The sequence below is a fragment of the Urocitellus parryii genome, chromosome 7 (assembly GCF_045843805.1).
Source record: "Urocitellus parryii isolate mUroPar1 chromosome 7, mUroPar1.hap1, whole genome shotgun sequence".
In the NCBI taxonomy this organism is placed as follows: domain Eukaryota; kingdom Metazoa; phylum Chordata; class Mammalia; order Rodentia; family Sciuridae; genus Urocitellus; species Urocitellus parryii.
Window position 1 is genome coordinate 133785664 of NC_135537.1, and position 22435 is coordinate 133808098.

General features: G+C 36.1%; 1 protein-coding gene across 2 annotated transcripts in view; it reads right to left on the reverse strand.

The window, feature by feature from the left end:
• Kiaa0753 (KIAA0753 ortholog) overlaps window positions 1-22435 on the reverse strand; it is a 66420-nt gene that overhangs the window by 30195 nt on the left and 13790 nt on the right. Inside the window, exons 2-8 of one of the 2 annotated variants that reach the window (XM_026393980.2) lie at window positions 21390-21478; window positions 19606-19712; window positions 18087-18149; window positions 17395-17610; window positions 15273-15480; window positions 3811-4043; window positions 1850-2016 (exon numbers count right to left, since the gene is read on the reverse strand). In XM_026393980.2, coding sequence (XP_026249765.2) covers window positions 1850-2016; window positions 3811-4043; window positions 15273-15480; window positions 17395-17610; window positions 18087-18149; window positions 19606-19629 — 911 coding nt within the window. In that variant the 5' untranslated portion in view covers window positions 19630-19712; window positions 21390-21478. The remainder of the gene's footprint in view (window positions 1-1849; window positions 2017-3810; window positions 4044-15272; window positions 15481-17394; window positions 17611-18086; window positions 18150-19605; window positions 19713-21389; window positions 21479-22435) is intronic. The other variant, XR_013343941.1, reaches the window with a different exon arrangement.

The window sequence follows — 22435 nt, forward strand, 5'->3', positions numbered from 1 at the left end:
TGGGTTCAATCCCAAGAACTGCAAAAATAAAACAAGACAAAATAAAGATCAAATCAGAAGACCAGATTTTAGTTCAAGCTCTGTTACATGAGCAAGACATTAAATTCTCTCAACATATTTTCTTCCATTTAATGAGGGCCAATAAGTAAGTATTACTATTGATTCAGAACCCACTTGGAATCTTCAGGAGAATCTTTTGAGCTAGGCTGTTAACCATGTCTTTTGACAGCCTCCCCAAAGCTGGATCCCTCTAGTCACCTACATTCCCCCTTCTCCTCCTCAAAATACTGTTTTTGCTTTCTTCTTCATATTATTCTACGTCCTGGTTCCTTCCATTGTATTGGCAAGGACTACTGAACTATGGCAAACAAGTTAGTTCTGTGTCACCTTTAACTGAGCTCCCAAAAGACTATTTCCTAACTAGACCCCGCTCCCCCTTGAATACAATGCTTCTCTCTAGCCCCATGGTAAGGTAACTCCTTATTTTCCAAGTACCATGAATGATGGTGACAAGACAGTAATCTCAGCACTATCCTAACTGCCTCCTGCAGTTCAGAAAGTGTCAATGAGATCTGAATAGTTTTATGGTTCATAATTATCTCAACTTACAATTTAAATTATCTTAAAATATTTACTAATTTGACAAAGATTTAGTGAATGCTATGATGTTCCAGGCATCGAACATTTAAATATAAGAAAGACACAGGCTGAGGCTGGGGCTGGGGTTGTGGCTCAGTGATAGGGTGCTTGCCTAGCATGTGTGAGGCATTGGGTTTGATTCTCGGCACTGCATATAAATAAATGATAAAGGTCATTAACAACTAAAAAAATATTTTCAAAAAAGGCGATGACACTGGGTACAATAGCACACACATATAATTCCAGCAGCTCAGGAGGCTGAGGCAGGAGTATTATGAATTCAAAGCCAGCCTCAGCAACATAGCGAGACACTGAGCCAACTCACTGAGACCTAGTCTCTAGATAAAATATAAAAAAGATAGCTGGGATGTGGCACAGTGGTTAAGTGCCCCTGGGTTCAATCCTCGATACAAAAAAAAAAAAAACAGTCCCTGCTGAAAGCAGTGGTGCATGACTATAATCCTAGTGACCTGGGAAGCTAAGGTAGAAGGATTACAAGTTCAAAGCCAGTCTTAGCAACTTAGAGGACGTAAGCAACTTAGCAAGACCCAATAACAAAAATAAAAAAGGGCTGGGATGTGGCTCAGTGGTTAAGCATCCCTTGGGTTTAATCCCAGGTACAGAAAGAAAGAAAGAGAGAGGGAAGGAGGGAGAGAGGGAGGGAGAAAGAGAAAAGAAAAGCAAAGAAAAGAAAGACAAAGTTCCTCGTCTCAAGTAACTGTTGGGGGAAAGACAAAGGAAGCCCACAATTCTCCCTACAGTGATACATGTCCACTGGTCATTAGGATGCCACAAAGAAGGCTATTCCAACCATAACCAGATAGAAAAAGGAAACAGCAGGTTTGGACAAACTTCTCATGTATTACCCATATAAGCATTTCTTTTTTTCTTCACAGTACTGGGGATTGAACCCAGGACCTTACACAAGTCAAAGCATCTCTTCTTCTTCTTCTTTTTTAAAAAAATATATATTTTTTTTAGATTTTGATGGACCTTGATTTTATTCATTTATTTATATGTGGTGCTAAGAATTGAACCCAGTGCCTCACTCACACTTGCTAGGCAAGTCCTCTACGACTGAGCTACAACCCCAGCCCATGTTAGGAAGAATTAAAGTTGCTATTCCACTTGTTCTAAGCTATATGTCACCTTTGATCTATGGAGGAAAATAAATTCACATACCCAAATCGTTCCTTGAATTTTTACATACCACTTAGGGGATGCTGGTGGGGATGTAGGGTTCGCAGGTATCCAGGGAACCCTGTGGCTTTTCACAGGCTGTTGGTTCATTTTTAATCTGGATGAAACTGTTGTCTGCTGCACCCTGCTTTTGCTGGGAGGGTGGCTGGGTCTATTTCTTTCAGCTTTGTGGAGTCCCTAAAAGAGGGAAATATGAATTATAAAGTTATACAAATATCAAATACCCTAGCTTCAACCTCTTCCTAAAGCTCCAAGTACCTCTCTGCTACTCACGCAGCCATCTATTCAGTAAAACTAAGCAGAAAGCACTGTGGCAGAGAGTAAGGAAATTACACTGAAGCAGCTCTGGAGACAGGAGGTAAAATTGGAATCCCTTGCTCCACCACCTTTTCACTCATTCACACACACACACACCGCAAATATATATTTATTTATTTATATGTGGTTTTTTCTAATTAAACCTCAATTTTTTTTTTTATATTTATTTTTTAGTTCTCGGCGGACACAACATCTTTTGTTGGTATGTGGTGCTGAGGATCGAACCCGGGCCGCACGCATGCCAGGCGAGCGCGCTACCGCTTGAGCCACATCCCCAGCCCAAACCTCAATTTTTAAATTCTATAATATTTGAAGGTAAATTATAAAACATTCTTGATAAAAATACTTGCTCTGTCTGAGCCTAAGGTCTAAATAGAATAAATGAAGCTATTTTATTTTTTCAAATATATATATTTTTAGATGTAGGCGGACACAATACCTTTATTTTATTTTATTTTTTTTATGTGATGCTGAGGATCGAACTCAGTGCCTCACACTTGCTAGGCAAGCACTCTACCACTAAGCCACAGCCACAGCCCCTGAATGAAGCTATTTAAACACTTCGGAGCATAAGACTTTGTTTCTAGAGAAGAACATCAAGTTGAATTCTTATAGGCTCAATCTGGACTTCCCAAAGAACCCCATCAGAGTTTGTTTTGGAAGGAATGAAGACTAGATCCTAATCCACGATGTCAGTAACTAACAACAACTTCCAAGTCTCCTTTTTCTGATGCCACCAGACAATTTACAGGTTTGCTGTAGAAGTACCATTAGTTTTTTTTTTGATTGAACTCAGGGGTGCTTAACCACTGAATAACATTTCCAGCCCTTTCTAGATTTTTTTTGAGACAGGGCCTCACTAAGTAGCCGAGACTGGCTTTGAACTGGTGATCCTCCCACCTCAGCTTCCCGAATCACTAGAATTATAGGGAGTCGGAACCATGTCTGGCTAGACAACACCATCAAATGGTAGTCACACTGTATAGGGTATGTACAGGAGGAGATACTCTTCTGGCCAGTTTTCTACTGTATGACATTAAAAAAGTTTTAAATCTAATTTAGTTTCAAACCAAGTTCTAACTCCACACATGCTCCCCTATGCCATATTAAAAAGCAGTCACACGGGCTAGAGTTGTGGCTCAGAGGTAAAGCACTCAACTACTAGCATGTGAGCCGAAAGGCACTGGGTGCCTCAGCACCACGTGAAAATAAAATAAAGATACTGTGTCCACCTATAACTAAAAAATAAATATTAAAAAAGCAGTCACACAAAGATACCCTTTTAATATTCAGTGATTACAATTGATCAATATTTATCTTTGTCAGGAACCAAATATTAAATCCTCTCAAATCTCATACTTCCCAGTTGGAAGCAGAAAACAAATAAGATGCCTGAATCTTAAAATACCCTGCCCAATTAGGACCTTGTTATCAAATTAGTTAAGATCTTACTGAACCAGGACAACAAAGAATGCTCTGTCCTAGTAACAATATTAAAAACTGTTTTTTTGTTAGAATATAAAAACAACCTGGACCTAAGCTAAATCAACTTGTGGGAAAAATGAAATGCTGGCCATACCACTTACTAGCCTGTATGACCTTGACAGTGTCAGACTAATATAAATGGGTCAAAAGAAAGGAATGGTTTCTTACTTGCTGTGGTCTTGCCGGCTCCAGAGTATCTTTTTTCCTAAATGGCACACTCTCAGTCACAGGCTTTGTTTTCACCACTCCTGTTTTTGCTAGGGTCAATGCCTCATCTTTGAAGCTTGCATTTTGGTCTGGAATTAATGGGACTTCTTCCGGAAGGATATCCACATTTAACACCTCAAGCTCCCTCTCCAACCTCTGGGTCGCTGGAAACTCTGCATTTGGCTGATTCTTATCTACACAGAGATTTCAGAAAAATAAAGGGAGAGAAATATTATTCAAGGCATGCTGGTTGAGAATGATTATCTGTAACATCCAATCTCCAAATACCTAGCCTACCCGTGCTGAAAACCAAGGTGTTTTGCTGTCAACTTGCGTTCCTGTGATGAACACTAGTAAGTTTTAAAAGCAGGAAACTGAAGCATCACAATTGACTTCCTGAGTCTTAGCACCCATATTTACTCATCTCCCTGGTCCCTATAGTCTCTAACTCTAAAAACCCTCTTGTGCTATTTCTGCCCTTCCTCCCTTTCTGCTACACTCCAAGGTTGGCCCTGCAGTTATCTTTCTACCATAATAGGAGCATCTCCTAGCTGATTCCTAGTCATCTTCCATCACACCTTCCCCTAGCTACCAAAACTGTTTTTCTAAAATATGAATATTTTAATGATGCTTCTTTAGTCAACATCTTTAAGAGCTCCTAATCTGACACAAAATAGTCTGAGCTCTATATACGACATTTTAACCCTCAATGGGAAATGCAAAAAAAAAAAAAGAAAGAAAGAAAAGAAAGAAAAAAACCTGTATTTGAAGGGGAGATAAAGGTATATTTAGAAAATTCAAGGAAATCAGAGTTCAAACTCTTATAACTAAGAAGAGGGTTTAGCAAGGTTTCTAAATATATGAACAACACAAAAGTCAGTATCATCCCCATTTATCAAATAATTAATTAGGAAATATAAGAGGAAAAATATCCCATTAACACTGGCAACAAAAACTATATGGCACTTAGGAAGAAATCTAATGAAAAATGTAATAGACTTTTACAGAAAAAGTCTGTAAAGTTTTGTTTTGTTTTGTTTGTGGGACTGGGGACCAAAAAAACCCAGGATCTCACACATGCTAGGCAAATGCTCTAGCACTGAGCTATATCCCACCCATTAAAGGGTATTTTTAAAGGGCATTAAAAGAATGTCTGAATAAATTGTTTTCATGATTGAACAGACTTAATAAAGACGTCAACTCTCCACAAAGTAATCTATAGTTCTGAATGCACATTCAGTTAAAATTGATTTTTTGGGTAGATCTAAATAGGTTGATCCAAAAATTCACATGAAGAGTAAATTCCAAGAAATTATCTAAATAAATTTAAAGAACAACAAAGTGGGGAGAAGGGTGGAGGTGGGAGTCTTTCTCTAAGGGAGATGAAGTCCTGGTGATAGAGCTGTAAGGCTGGGACAGCGTGGGAGCCATGCAGGAAAGAGCAGAATTGACATGACAAACCAGCGAGTATGAACTAGGATGTTCAAAAGCCAAGCTAAAACCACTGGTCTCCACAGATGAAAACTACTTAAATGCCAAATGGAATGAAGATCTGAATGTGCAAAGGAAATTTCAAATTAGAAAACACAGGAGGATATCATCTGACATCAGGGTAGAAAAGCCTTTCTTAAATTCAAAATATTATGTATTAACTGACATATTTGAATTTAATTATACTAAACAACAACTTCCTCTTGACAGAAATTCATCATAAAGTCAATAGTAGATATCTGTAATGCACATAAGCTTAATATCCAGATGATAAGAAGACCTTCTAGCCGGGCACGGTGGAGCACACCTGTAATCCCAGTAGCTGGGGGTGGGAGTGGGGCTAAGGCGGGAAGATCTCAAGTTCAAAGCCTGCCTCAGCAACAGCGAGGCACTAAGCAACTCAGTAAGACCCTGTCTTTAAATAAAATACAAAAAAGCTCAGTGCTTAAGTGTTTCCAAGTTCAATCCCTGGTATTCCCACACACATACACAGAAAGAAGGCCAATAATCTACAAGAAAAATAATCCAAATTGAGAAACAGGCAAAGTAATGAAACCAGCAATTAAGGCAGAAAATATCAATTGTCAATAAAAACATGAAAAGATGACTGGGGCTGGAGTTGTGGCTCTGTGGTAGAGTGCTTAACTGGCATGTGTGAGGTCCCGAGTTCAATCCTTAGCACCACAAATAAATTTAAAAAAATGAAATAAAAGATCCATTGACAAAAAAAATTTAAAAAAAAGAAAGAAAAGATGACTGCAATCACTAGTCTTAAGAAAGATTTAAGTAAACGAGATACCATTTTATATCTACCAGGGTGGGGGAAATTTTAAGTATACTGATACCAAGCACAAAGAAGCGGTAGAAAAACAAGTATTCTCACAAACTACTGGTGCAGGAGTGAACGGCCTAAGGACTTTGGAGAGCACCTTATGGCTCTAGCAGAGTTGACAATTTGTATACACTGCAATCCAGCAGTTACACTCACAGGTAAACACTCAGCCTAAAGGAACTCCCACACACATGCACTGGAACACAGGCGCACAGGTATTCACTCCAATTCGCTGCTGCTTTATAAGCAAAAACACAGTCAGTGCAGTGGCATTTGCCTGTAGTACCAAAATGGGTGGCTGAGGCAGAACAGAAGGGTTACTTGAACCCAGGAGTTTGGGGCCTGCCTGGGAAACATAACTGGACATAGTCTCATAGAGGGGGGAAAAAAAAAAAAGCAAGAAACTGAGAACAACCCAAATATCCATTGATATATAAGAACCACTAAAAAATAAACTGGTATGTCCATATAAGGGAGAACTATACAACAGTTAAATTTAAAAATTGGAATTCACCTATCAATAGGACCAAATTTTACAAATATTAGTGGAGGTAGGCAAACAGAATGGCACATACTGTAAGATATCACGTGCGTACCACAACACTTTATATTTTTCATGGATAGATACGTAAGAAATACATACTTAAAAATAGAAAGGATTTGCCTTTATAATGATAACAATAGTAATCTCCAGAGAGGGAGGGAGGAAAATGGAATGAGAAAAATATTTTAGGGATTTCAACTGTACCTATCATATTTTATTTTTGAAAAAAATTTCCAAAGTAAATAAAGCAAAAATGTTTAAATCTGCATAGTGGATACACAGAGATTATTATTTTCACTATTTTATATATGTTTAGAATATTTTACAATCAAAGAAAACCTACATCCAGACTTCCTTAACAATAGCAAGTCAAGGGTCAGATTCCTCCGTATCACTTTTCTTTTAATCAGAGATGCTTTTCAAAGCCACAGAAATTACACAGCAAGGACATACAAGTCAGAACAGAATACTAACACTGGATCCTCAGTCTGTAATATATTTATTACCTTCCCAGTTTACATACATTGAATCACCTCTGTCATCTTTTCCAGTTAGGCTTTATGTAAATAAGCAAGTAAACGCAGTACAAGTTTCAGAGGTAGCTGAGTTTGAGGTCACTGACAGAGGTAGGGTGGGAGCCACCAATCTTTTGGCTGACAAGTTATACTAATGCAATCAACCATTGCGAGTACATATGAGAAGTCATTAACAAACTGCACCAGCCAACAATTATGTAAATCACAAGACAGGTGATCCAATCAGGCTCAATTAGATATCCTAAATAAAGAAAGCACAAACAGGTTTTCCCATTCATGTGGCTCTCCACACAAATTTTAGGGGTCAGGTGGAGAGGAGAAACCTTAGGAAACTGGAAAAGGAAAATTAGGTGAGTGATATCTAAAATGATAGAGAAAAATGTGACCTTCAGATTATAAGGGCAAGAAAAGCCAAAAATAAAATGAAAGTCACCATATTCTTCCCCATGAGCAAATGTATTAAACACGAAAAGCAGTTAACAATAACACATTTCAATTCATAATAATGATGATAATGATGATTATAATCATCCCTCACATTTTGTACACTTTTCCCATTTAAAACGTAATTTGCATTCACCATCTCATCTGAGCCTCACCACAGAGCATGACTTACCCTAGAGCAAGCAGAATGGGATTACTAAAATTTTTCAGATGAGGAAATAAAAGTGTTTTGTTCAAAGTCACAGGGAAAGTAAGTGGAGAGTCAAGTCTTCTAACTGGGTCCAGGGCCAGGCCCATTCATTCTGTGATGTCAGGGACTATGGATCTTTTCCACATAAATATGTTTTCCAGAGAATGAAAGCTTACTTTTTCATAACAATACAAAATTCCTTCCTGCTTTCTTATTTAGAATGTGCCTAACATAATCTAGACTTTATAAATTGGAGATTAGGAACTAAAAATAACCTCTTCCATCTTCATAGCATTTAGTAATTATCTAATTTGCTACTTAACAACTAAGTCACATGAGAGAAGGACTTTTATCACCATTTGAAATTTTTACCAGATGAAAACTTTAAGGTTCACAGTGATTGTGATCACAGGTCTACAAATTTCCAAAGTAAGTAAAGCAAAAATATTTAAATCTGCATAGTGGATACATAGAGATTATTATTTTCACTATTTTCTATGTTTAGAATATTTTACAATCAAAGAAAACTTACATCCAAACTTCCTTAACAATAATAAGTAAAGGGTCAATTCCTCTGTAGCACTTTTCTTTTCAAAGCTACAGAAATTTTCCCCATTTGTCTTTTAGCTTTCCTACATTTGACCTCATGATGGGTTTTAGATTAGCAGGGTTGGGTTTTTTTTTTTTTTAATGGCTTTATTTATTTTTATGTGATGCTGAGGATCGAACCCAGTGTGCCTCACACATTCCAGGCAAGCGCTCTACCACTGAGTTATAGCCCCAGCCCCAGATTAGCAGGTTTTTCAACTTCTCTCTGAAGCTAGTCTTCATTTTTCACTAGTCAGTTGAAATTATCTAACTTTTAATCTTCTAAATCATTTAGGAAAACACTTCTCTGTATAGAGGACTGGAATGTTCTCTGCACTTCCTCTAAAACATCAAAAGTGAGCTTCCCAGCACCCAGGATCCACATCACTGTAATCTATTGCTTAGGAGTCCTTTCTTATTTCTTCATAGAGTCTTTGAACAAAAGCTTAAGTGCCTAACTATGTACTAGACAGGGCTCCTCAGAGAGACTTATAAAGACAAATAGACATGATGCTCATTCTCAAGGTAAAGGCTGGCAAAGGCCTTCTGATTGAAAGGAAGGATATCCCATTATAGTGAATAAATATCTACTAGTAATTAAACAAATTAGACTTTGTCACTGTGATATTCTGTGTGTTTGTGTGTGTGTGTGTGTGTGTGTGTGTGTGTGTGTGTGTATATATATATATATATATATAAATAAATAAATATATTTATATATTAAGTCTCTTCCCCAGCTCCCGACATAAGAGCCCCTAAACTCATTATAATTTCCCCAGCAATTGAGGTGCTAGGTGTACCTTTTGTTCTAATATTAACTCTGGTTCCTGGAGTTTCCTGGCAGATAAAGAGTGTCTTTGATTCCACTGATGTGACTCTTGGGGGCTTCTGGAGGGGGTGCTGGTCACCAGAAAGTCCAAGCCATGATGAGAAGCATGGAACCTCCAGCCCCACCCTTATCCTCCAGGAAGGACAGAAGGGCTGGGGATTGAGTTATAATTGATAATACCTATGTGATAAAACCTCCAGAAAAATCCCTAGACTATCAATTTCTAAGCAATTTGGTGTTGCTGAGTACATGGAGGTTCCTATAGGGTGATGCGCCTGGGGAGGGCACAGGAGCTCCATGCCCTTTCCACATACCTTGCCTATGCATCTCCCCTAACTGGGATAACCTATCCTTTATCCTTATCCTTTATAATATTCCTTATGACAAATGGGTAAATGAGTTCTGAGAGCCATACTAGCAAGCCTTGATTTATTAGAGAAGCTAGTCATGACCTAGGACTTGTGATTGATGTCTAAAGTAGAGGTGGTCTTCTGAAACTGAACTCTAAACCTGTGGGATCTGATTTTACCTAAAGTAAATAGTCTCCAAATTGAACTGAATTACAGGAGAACTACTTGGTGTGGGGAAAACCCCACTGAGTGAACTCTTTGCTCGCTTCCTACAGTTCCACTCATGTAAGAGGTAGAGAGCTAAGCTATTAAGGTTCTACAAAATAGCAACAGATGTACAAATAACAGAAGGGATTGGGATTGTATCTCAGTGGCAAAGCGCTTGTCTAGCACGGTGAGGCACTGAGTTGATCCTTAGCACCGCATAAAAATAAATAAAGGCATGTTGTCCATCTAGAACTACAAAATCAATGAATCATTCAATCAATCAATCGAACACAAATTGATAAGTAAATTTCACATCACTAGAAAAGAAAAATGAAACAAAAAAAAAATGATAAATATAGTAAATTACAACAAAGAAAAAATACCTTGGCAAATGAAACACATAAAATAAGGCAGAGCAAAGTTCAAACATGTCATTAATCTCAGCAAGTGTAAGCAGGGTAAGTATAGAGCTCTACAACAGGGATCACAAAACCAACAATAAACTGTGTATAAAAGGCATTCTTAAAACAGCAAAGAAAGACTCAGTTTAAGGGAATAGAAAATTATTCCAGGCAAATGCCAAACAAGTTAAGTAGGTGAAGCAATATTAACATCAGACAAAACAGAATCCAAAGTGAACATGATCCTAAGGAGATAAAGAGAATATTTAATAATAACAACATATAAAATCCATGAAAAAAAGATTTAAGTCAGGAATTTTTTTTTTTTTTCGCCACTTAACTCAAGGGCACTTTACCACTGAACTATACCCCCAGCCCTTTTTTATTTTTTAGACAAGGCCTCACCGCATTGCTGAGGTTGGCCTTGAATTTGCAAACCTCCTGCCTCAGTCTACCAAGTCACTGGGATTATAAGTGTAAGAACAACATTTCAAAACACATAAAGAAAAAATTAACAGAAATGCAACAAGAAATCAAACAAGTCTCAGGTATCACAAGAATCTTGAACCTATCCTTTTAATCAGTCACCCACAGGTCAAGCAAACCAAAACAGAAAGATTAAAGAAAAAGAATAAAGATTGAAAAGAAGGAAATAAACAGATGATATGATTATTATTTTTTTAAGAGAGAGTGAGAAAGGAGAGAGAGGGAGAGAGAGAGAGAGAGAGAGAGAGAGAGAATTTTTTAATATTTATTTTTTAGTTCTTGGCGGACACAACATCTTTGTTGGTATGTGGTGCTGAGAATCGAACCCGGGCCGCACGCATGCCAGGCGAGCGCGCTACCGCTTGAGCCACATCCCCAGCCCAATGATATGATTATATTTAAGACAAAATTAAAATAATTCTACAGATAAATGGCCAGAAATAAGCTTTTAATAAGTTTGCTAGATACAAGGTCAATACACAAAAATTTATATATATTATATATAAAATCAGCAATACATATGAGAAATCAAATTATAAAACGTAAAACAGATATCATGTGTAAGAGTATTAAAAGTATCAACACTGCAGAATAAAAGTAATGAAAGACAAATAAGCCCATACACACACACATATGCACACCCAAATTACTGGGATTAAAGACAACCTAAATAGCCAGGTGTGGTGGCATATGCCTGAAACACCAACTACCTGGAGGCTGAGGCAGAGGTATTGCAAATTGGAGGCCAGCCTCAGCAACTTAGTGAGACCCTGTCTCAAAATTAAAAAAAAATAAAATAAAATAAAAATGTAGCTTAGTAGTAAAGCACCCCTGGGTTCAATCCCCAGTACCAAAAGAAGAAAAAAATAAATACAACTTAAATAAATGGAGGGATATACCCTGCTTGCAGATTGGGAAATTCAATACTATAAAAATGATAATTCCCCATCAAAATTCCAATAGATGTCTTTTGGCTTTTTGGAGTTGGAAAGATGTTTTGTGGAATCAACAAATTCTGATTCTAAAATTTCTATGGAAATGCCAAGGATCAAGATTAGTCAAGATACTCTAGGGGAAAAAGAGGTGTGAAAAGTTGTTCCATTCGATATGAAGACTTAGAATAATTAAAGTAGTTTAGCACTGATAAAAAGACCCACATTCAGATCAAAGGAAAAGAATGGGCCCAGAAACTGACCCACACATATATGAACACTTGATTTCAATGCATGCAAAGAGGGCTAAGTTATCTGGATCTTCATTGGGAAGAAAATGAAACTTTAATAGGAAATAACATTAAAAAATGTCTTAACTTTAACATTAGGGAAAAACTTCTTAGAATACCCCTCAAAAAAGTATACGGGAAGAGAATGATTCATTGAACTACAGTGATACTAAGAATTCTGTTCATTAAAAGATGAACATTTGAGATATTTAAAAGCAAGTCACATTTTTTTTTTTAAGAGAGAGTGAGAGAGGAGAGAGAGAGAGAGAGAGAGAGAGAGAGAGAGAGAGAGAATTTTTTTTTTAATATTTATTTTTTAGTTCTCAGGGGACACAACATCTTTGTTGGTATGTGGTGCTGGGGATCGAACCCGGGCCGCACGCATGCCAGGCGAGCACGCTACCGCTGAGCCACATCCCCAGCCCAGCAAGTCACATTTTACTTCTAAGATATCTAAAACACATATGACTAAGATCCAGTACATATACAGAACACTTCTAACAAATCAATGGAAAAAAGAGAGAGAAGCTAGGGGTGTACCTCAGTGATAGAGCACTTTCCTAGCATATGTGGGGTCCCTGGGTTCAATCCTCAGCACCACCAAAAAAAAAAAAAAAAAGAGAGAGAGAGAGAGAGAGAGAAAGGAAGGAAGAGAGTAGAGAGTTAAGAGATATAAAAAGAAAAGAAGGGAGGGATATATGGCCAGGGACCTGAACTGGTACTTCCTAAAAGGCATCTAAATGGCCTAAAAATACATGAAAATGTGCTCATACTATTAGTTATTCAGAAATTTAAATTAAAACTAAAATGCCTAATACGCCTAATATGCCAGCTGAGTAGCCACAATTTTAAAAATTAGTAATGAAAAGTGTGAGCAAGGATGGGTAGCCACTGTTCTAGGATATTGTTGGTGGGAATATCAACTGATAAAACTACTTTGGAAATAAAACTATATTACAATAGAACTAACATTTACCTATGACCTACCTAACAATTATACTCTTAGAAACATACCCGACAGAAATATGTGTGCACAGGTATCAAGACATACATGTAAAAACAATCATAGTTGTTTTCTTTATAATCATCTAAGATTGGGAACAACCCAATAATTAAAACAGCAGACTAGATAAAGTATGACAGAGTGATACAATGCAATATAACAGAGCAAAGAACATAACGTAAACAAATTAGCTACACAAACAGAGTAGATGAATCTCACAAAATATAACACAAAAGAAGTCTATCCCAAAAGAGTATCTATTGTGAAATTCCATTTTTATAAAGTTCCAAATCAGGCAGAACCAAAATAAAGCATTAAAATCATAATAATAATAATTTGGGGGAGGAGGAAGAGAGATTGGAAACAGGGTACAGTGAAATTTCTTAGGCACTAGTAGGGTCCTGTCCTTGACTTGGATAATAATTACACAAATATTTTTGTTTTCGGATATTAGCTGAGCTGTAAATTTATTTTTGGTGCACATTTCTATCTGTTATGTTCTACTTCAGTTAAAAAAGAAAAACTGCACTGGCGATATAGCTCTGTGGTTGCTACATATGTGAGGCCCTGGGTTTGATCCCCAACACTGCAAAGAAAAGAATAAAGAAAAACCAGTTTACTGGATTTGTCCAATATTTATAAGTAATTTCACCTATTTGGAAAATAACAAAAGAATTAACTATTTTAAAAAAACTATTTCATCAAATATAAAACATCCATTGTAAGATAAATCATTACTTTATGTGTCAACATGAATTTTAAAATGTTGCTTAGGCATTGGAATTTAAAATTTAAAATGTTACGATTGTAAGATATCAATGCCCCCTTTCAATTGTGTACCTCAGACACAACAAACTCCACTATCAGAATAAGTTTTCAGGATAGTATCATATATAAAAACAATATATAAATCCAACAGCTTTCCTTTAAGTAGCAATAACCAATTTCATAATGTAATAGAAAAAGATCTCATTTATAATAGAAATAAAACTTAAATATGAAAACTAAAAATAAATCTAGCAAAAAAAAAAAAAAAAACCTAGCAAGGAATTTATAAAACATACATGCCCCAAATTACAAAATTCTCTTTCTGACAGAACAGAAAAAGGGCATGAATAGATAGGAAGACTTAATATTGTAAAGATATCATTTCTCCTCTAATATAAATTTAATGTAATAACAAACAAAATCCCAACATCATTTTTTTTGGTGGGGAGGATACCAGGGATTGAACTCAGGGGCACTCAACCATTGAGCTACACCCCCAGGTCTATTTTGTATTTTATTTAGATACAGGGTCTCATTGATTGCTTAGAGCCTCACTTTTGCTGAGGCTGGCTTTGAACTCGAGATCCCTCCCAAGCCACTGGGCTCCAAAAGCATTTTTCATAAATTTGACAAGCTCATTATAAATTCCTCAGGAAGGGGCTGGGAATGTAGCCCAAGGGTTAAGTGCTTGCCTAGCATGCATGAAGCCCTAAGTTCCTGAGGAAGATGAGCAATGACTGGTAGCAAAATTTTGAAAAAGAAATACAAAGACAAGAGAATTGTTTAATCAAATATTAAATATGTAAAAAAAAAGATAGATTTTCCCACAAAATGAAAATTTTCTGTATTTTTTCAGGAAAAATATCATAATGAAATTTCAAAAATAGTGACTAGAGTAGGAGAAAATATTTTAAAAGAGATTAGGATTCGGAATATATTAAGAACCTCTATATATGCATAGGCAAAAGACTTGCAACCCAACAGAAGACAGACAAAAAATATAACCAACAGGTAAACTACAGGTAAACTAAGGAATATGTGAAAGAAGTAATCCTTGAAAGAAATGAAATATAAAGCAATAAGATTTGATTTTACACAGAGAAACTGAAAAAAATTTACATTTTATTATATAAATTACTGGATGAGGATATGGGAAAATATATACTGATGTCATTGCTAGTAAAAACAATTCTGTCAACTCTTAAGGTACCTTGACAGAATCTGTTTAAATGCATATATATATATATCAAATTCATTTATGTATATCTATATATATGCATATATCTACCATTAAGTATAATAAATAACACTATTATGTAGAAAAAGAGAATTTTCCCTTCTTACTTTCCTCAACAGAATACTCCAGTCTTCAGCATAAAAAAGAATCTTGGATGACATTTGCTGATCCTAGTTATTGCTACTGTTGTAGGCTAGGTTATAAATCCTGAGTTTCCCTCTCAGTGCACTAATTATTTTGGCCCAGACAACTTGAACAATAAAACATCTCACAACAAATACTTTAAGACACATACCAGAAAGAAGCTTCTTTGCCACTGAAGGTCGAATTGTATCCTGTGGCAATGTCTCTTTTGATACAAAGGGTCTCCTTTCACCCTTTGGCAATGCATCTGGCCATTTCCCTAATGTCCTCTGGTTACTAATAGGATATTTCCGATTTTCACTGAAACATTTCTTCACCTTTTTTGGAGATAGTTTCTTTTCCAGGAGAGATTCCAAAGCCTGTCATGAAACAGTCAATTATTCTCTTAGTTTACCTTAAAATAAGTATGACTTCTAGCCACAAAACTGAAAAATAAGGACTCCAAAAAAACTGAGTAATTAAATGGCTATCTCTTAATGGTTAATGAAATGCACTTCAACTTAATTTGAAATTTTCATTATTTAAGACACATAATTAATTAGTTCTTTTACATATTTAACTCACTAAAACCAATAGCAAAAAGAAAATGAATAAGGCTACTTTTTAAAGGCTATTTTTAAAGGTATCCAAATCCTAAATTTAAAGATCATCATTTCAAAAATTAACTACAATCTCCAGAAAATTATCTTATATATTTTAAAAACATTTTAATTCTTGACAGAAACTTCATAAACTCAAGTAGGGTTTTAAAAGGGCAAACATACTATATTTAAAATATACTTTTTGAAAATAAAAAAAATGTAGTGGATTCAGTGGCCTTAGTCTACTACAGTAATGGCAGGAGATCTATGTTCCCCTTTCCTAAAAAGGCACATCTTCTAATAAATGTATATCCATTATTACTGGGCAGTGAGGTCTGGGTCTCCATCTGAGCAGTACACAATCAGGACAACTAGACACAGCCTGGGAGGTTGAGTTCAGATCATAATAAAGGAATAAGAAGATAGAAAGCTATAAAATGGCATAGAACATCAAGAGAGATTAATTTCTTGCATTACTGAATATTTTCCAAAGTAAGAGAGAAAAACTTTATGTTTAAGAAACATTACATTAAAGACACTCTTGCTCAAAATTTGAGAGAACTAGATAATCTCTTGAGATACTTTCTAGGATTTTGAAGATAAGTCCTCTAAATAAAATCATTTTGGTTGATAAACCTTTCTTATGGGTTAGTGTAACAAACATCACACAATTTGATTTGCTGCCAAGGTTTTGAGGTTTGCATTTGACAATAACATTTCCAATGGGGAGTTCTATCTATATGAATGTAACCAAAGCAAATCACAAATATATTTGCTAAACAATGGGACTGTAAAGGCAGAAAGGGCCTTCAACACTACCAATAGCTAGGTAATAGGAGAACTTACATGTCACTTACCCCCAATTCTCCCTATGATACCACCTTTCCTCTACAGCTAACAGTTTACTATGCCACAGTAACATAAAGACTATTTTTTTATTTTTAAAATGTATGGCACAGTGGAACTAACACTGACATGGAAGTCAGAAGGCAGGAATTTCATTTGCCACTCTCAAGAGAAATAATTGTGTCATCTCTCTGATCTCGGCTTTTAAAAATATTTTAAATGATAAAACAGTAATAAAATCAACTATACATCACAGTGTCACAACAAGGATGAAATGGCATAATTATGTGATAACACTTTGCAAATGTCAAGGAACTAAAAAATTAATGGGCATACTGTTATTACTGCCTTTGTTACTAATGAGAACTAAGAACCCTGTACATTCATGACTATACATGCCATTTGTGATTTTCAGAGTGTCTAGTCATATCCCAAGATGTGAGGCTCTGCTTGAAGCGTTCCTCCTTTTCTATAATCCATTTGAACAATGATATCCTAATCTAAGCAATAATCTAAGAGTACTTCACTATTTTCCTTTTCTATGCTAATAAATTCTTTATTAAATGGCATGACCAGATAATGGAACATTCTATTGAATTGATGGACTCGGTTTAAAGTCATTACATGTTTCATACTCAAGTCACCAATTCTCAAATAAGTGAAATATAATAATATAGACTAGACTATAAAAACAATAAAATAAAAATAAAGGGCTCCGTAAAGCTTTAATTTACCAGGTGGCAGTTTTGTCTTGTATTCTCACCTAATGAAACTATGTGACCTTAAGCATTACTTCCCTGCTTGGAACCAACAGACTTTTAAGAAAAATGGGAGGTAATTTCCTACCTCAATTTGTTGCAGGATATCTATAACCACATCAGGAACAGAAGGATCTGCATCCAGCTTGGCAGAACACAGTGAAAGCTGGCGAATAAGGCTGCCCAGTTCCTTACACTGGGCAGAAACTGGGTGCTCCCCTCTGTCGGTAAACTGAGTAACAAACATCTGTAAGGCCCGAATGGCTCCTCGATGGGCAGCAGCCAGCCTAGACATTGCCCATGACTGGCAATAAACAACATGTGAGAAGTTATTTCAATATTCAGAACTTCCTAACATTAACACAAGCCTTAAGAATATTTGTAGTCTACCCTTTTCTTGTAAATTTTTTTCATAGTAAAAGGAATTATAAAGCTTAAAGTTTCTAGTAATGAATTAAGTCTTTCCCTTTCTATTATTTCTTTATGCTAGTAGCAACTACAACAGGAGTATATTTTCAGAAGCTGTTCCTTGAACAATAACCCCATATTCAGAATATTTAAGGTGCTCACATCCTCACAGATTTCTATCAGCACTGACAGTAATATTAGTGCAGAGAACTCACACAATACTAACAAAACAATGGAAAATGTACTTGATAAATAAGTACTGGGATGGAGGGTAGAGTTTGGTAGTATAGCGCTTGCCCAGCATGCATAAGACCCTGGATTTCACCTGCAACACTGAGGAAAGACAAAGTATTAAGCATAATTTAATCATACCTTCTTGGTGTGTTTAATTTTATGTGGACTCAATTTATCTAATTCTTCCTGGATTTCTTTTACCTATTTGGTAAAGGAGAAAAAATGAAAAGTTCAAACCTTTCCATTGATGTATTTTTAATAATAATAATAATAATAATAATAATAATAATAATAAAAAGACACATCTTGTCCAAATACAACCATTTTTAATTTAAGTTACTTGAAAATGAGAAAAACTCTTCATCTGTGTACCCAAAAATCAGTACTGATTTCTGCTCAAGATGGTGAATATAGCACAGTGTTCACCTTACAACCTTTGGTCCCAATACAAGAGGAATTTATCAGAAAGGAGAGAATGTGGAGATGATTCTGGAAAGGTAGGAGGGCTAGGTCAGGAAGTCTTAAGTGTTCTGCTAAAGAATTTAGCTTTCATACTCTAAGTTACAGAGAGCCACTGAAGTCTTTTTTTTGGCGGAGTTAGGGGTATACCAGGGATTGAATTTAGGGGCACTCAACCACTGAACGACATCCCCAGCCCTATTTTGTATTTTATTTAGAGACAGGGTCTCACTGAGTTGCTTAGTGCCTTGCTTTTTGCTGAGGCTGACTTTGAACTCACAATCCTCCTGTCAGCCTCCTGAGCTGCTGGGATTATAGGCATGTGCCAACTCACCAGCTGCCACTGAAGTCTTTTAAGCAAGGGTCAGAGATGGTAAGATTCGTGTGTTACGACATTCTCTGTGGCAGCATTATAAAATAATACAGAACAAAATCTAACTTAAGCTTTTAAATGAAAAAGTACAGTTTTTATTTCAAGCAATAAGACCAACTTGTGATTCCAGTTACCAGAAATGAGTTATACATATTTTTATTTATTAATAAATAAAACATACATTTATAAATAAACATAATAAATAAAACACATATTTTTAAAAATCCATCATAATGTAAAGAATATAGATATCAGATATCAACCACTAAATGTGTCCTGAAAAATATTTAAAGGCCTTGATTATTTATAGTTTAATAAAGAAGAATCAAATTATTTGTTATCTACTATATTTTAAATATATTATAAATCTGAGACAAAGGGCAAACCAAAGATGGTCCCTTTCCTTTAAGAGGAGGGTTCATACCTGGGGACGAAGGTCTATAAGATAACTGATCCACCATATACATAAATATGTGCTGTGTAATGTATAAGCATTTTTCCCCCAGAGGAAAGAAATGGTTTTTAATAGATTCTCAAGAGACTATATGACCTCAAAAAGTCAAGAGCCACTGTTTAAGGAGCTTGACCATACACACATAATACACCCACATACACACACACACACACACACACACACACACACACACAGATAACAAAAAGGATAAGAATTACTTGTTTATGTGGTCAGAAAATTAAGCCTCACAAATCTGTTCCAATAAATGTAGGGTACTTTGATATTAAACTTTCTGAGACAAAAGGAAAATGGAAATTCTATAAGAAAGCCATCCAGGCTGCTAGTCCTGCTTCTCTCTGGGCTTTTTATACCTGCTGCTGAAGGACGTAGAGCATCCGGGCACAACGAACAGCTTGCTCCTGTCTCCTGACACGGATTCGTCGCTCTTCATCTGGATCCAAAGCTTCTTCTAGTCTATCTAGAAATATTTTCCCCCAAAGAGGATTATAAACCACACAGAGAAACTTAATATTATTTAAAGAGGTACAAAGGTTGAAACTCTCTGATTTAAAAAAAAATAAGGCTATCATAATAAACAATTTATCTTTTATCAGTTGAGAAACTAGAAATGAGCCAATTGCTGTGGCATTTGCCTGAAATCCCAGCTGCTTGGGAGGCTAAGGCAGGATGATCAAAAATTCAAAGCCAGTCTTAAAAACTTAATAAGACCCTCTTAAACAAAATAAAAAAATAAAAAGGGATGGGGATGGAGCTCAGTGATAAGAGCATTTGAAAAGCATGAGTGAGGCCCTGGGTTCAATCCCCAGTATGGAAAGGAAAGAAACAAGCAGGAATGAGTGCATGGACCTGTATACTGTCTCAGAGGTGGAGAGAACATGAAGACAGTGGCAAGCTCCCATCCATGCCGGAATTCCCTGAACCAATTCCCCAGAGAGCCCATGGTGAAGCAATTCTTACTATTTATAAAATTTTTATATTGAGGCAAAATCTGTTATGCTATTTTTTCCCAAAAAAACTCTTTATTGGGCATTTTTATGTTTAGCAAGATTATTTTTACATGTTCTTATCTTGATTCCAAGTGAGAAATCCTTTCACTAACACATAGCAAGTGCTAAAATCATGTAAATGTCTAAAGTCTTCATATATTTGCCAGGAAGCACACATACACTTATACATTTTGGTGCTCCATAGTTTTATTTATTTTATTTTTTTTAGGGGGGTACCAAGGATTGAACTCAACCACTGAGCCACATCCCCAGCCTTATTTTTTATATTTTATTTAGAGAGAGAGTCTCTTTGAGTTATTTAGTGCCTCGCTTTTTGCTGAGCCTGGCTTTGAACTTGAGATCCTCCTATCTCAGCCTCCTGAGCCACTGGGATTACAAGCGTGCACCACTGTACCCAGTGCGCCACAGTTTTAAATGACTGGTTCAAAGAAACTGTTTCTAGAAGACTTCCTGAGGGAGATACAGTCTCTCCATTCTTTCCAGTCTATGGTTTTCAAATATACAAACAAATACTTTTATGAATTCAATTTTTTAATTATTTACTCATTAAAAAGTCAAACAAGGAGGCCAGGCATGATGGCACATGCCTGTAATCCCAGCAGGTAGGGAGGCTGAGGTAGGAGGATCAGGAGTTCAAGGCCAGCCTCAGCAAAAGCAAGGCACTAAGCAACTCAGTAAGACCCTGTCTCTAAATAAAATATAAAATAGGGTTGGAGATGTGGCTCAGTGATCATGTACCCCTGAGTTCAATCCCTAGTACCAAAAAAAAAAAAAAAGAAAAGAAAAGAAAAGAAAGAAAGAAAAAGAAAATCAAACAAAGAAAAGAGTAAGGCTACTTGGAAGAATGCAAAACTTTGGAAGTCCGGAGTTATATTTAGACAGAGTTTCTTAGGAGCCTATAAGCCAAATTATTTCTCTTTTTTATGTTGCACAGTGGGGAGAAAGAACTATATTCATATAATAAGAATATAAATAGTAACTGGCTAAGGCAGGGTTTTGTTTTGTTTTTTTTTTTTGTTTTGTTTTTATGGTGCTGGGGATTGAACCCAGGGCCTATGTATACAAGGCAAGGACTCTACCAACTGAGCCATATCCCCAGCCCTAAGGTAGGGTTTTTAACTGCTCACCTTGCAGATGAGGGCTGGGGATGCAACCAGTCTACAGAGCAGTTTGGGAAGCACAAATGGGCACTTCAGGCCTACTGGGTGGTCTGCAACTAGGAGCCATTGAAAACTATTATTAGTCCACAACAAGGTAAGTGCAGCAGTTGAAAATATGCATTTACAAGCCTTTAGAGCAATTACCATAGTTGTGACATTTTTGTTATAGTTTACAAAGTATTGGTTCATGATAGACTGAAATTTTAAATAAGATAAATTAATCCAGTTTTTCCCCACAATGCTGAAAAACTCCATTCTACAGGTCCCCCTGTATTAGGCCAGATCACTAAAACAGAGGGCCTTACGGCTTTGTTACCTTGCACGACTTCTGCCTAAGGTATATGGTCATGCCATAGACTAAAACTAGGGAAATATTATAACAAGACACAGCTAGAGGGTTTCTGTTGGAATTTTGAATTCCTCATGATATTACACAACATACTCCACAGGGGAAGCTTCTTTTTGGCCACAAAATGTGGAAGTTGTTACACAATTTTACATAATTGTTTTTTCTGTTTTAAGCTGTAAATTCTATAACTGATTACAGTACACTCTGTAGCTGGCTCCTACTAAACTCAGAAAATAACTTTTTAACTCTCTCTTAGTAAATCTTTTTCCTTTCCTTATTTTTCTTATGCCACAATATCCTCAGGTATGGAGTTTTATCTTATTTAAATCAACAACTATTTTCTAAAGTATCTTAAATTCTTTATATAGCATGCATATGTACACATATGCATACAGCAGTTAAATTTAAAATGCAAAATATGATTCTAGACTATGTACCATCCTAGCATAATGTTCCTTTCAATACTCAACTCCTTTCTCCTTGTGGTCTAAAAGTTAGCCTCGATTCTCTACTTTGTTAACAATAGTAACCCAAAATTTTCCATAGGAAACCAATCCTCTACTCCCCAGGGAAATGCAAGGATACTGAGATTGCCAGACAATTGCAAAAAAAAAAATATATGATCAGTATATTCCTTCTTTTCCACCCTGTGGTGAGATATTTT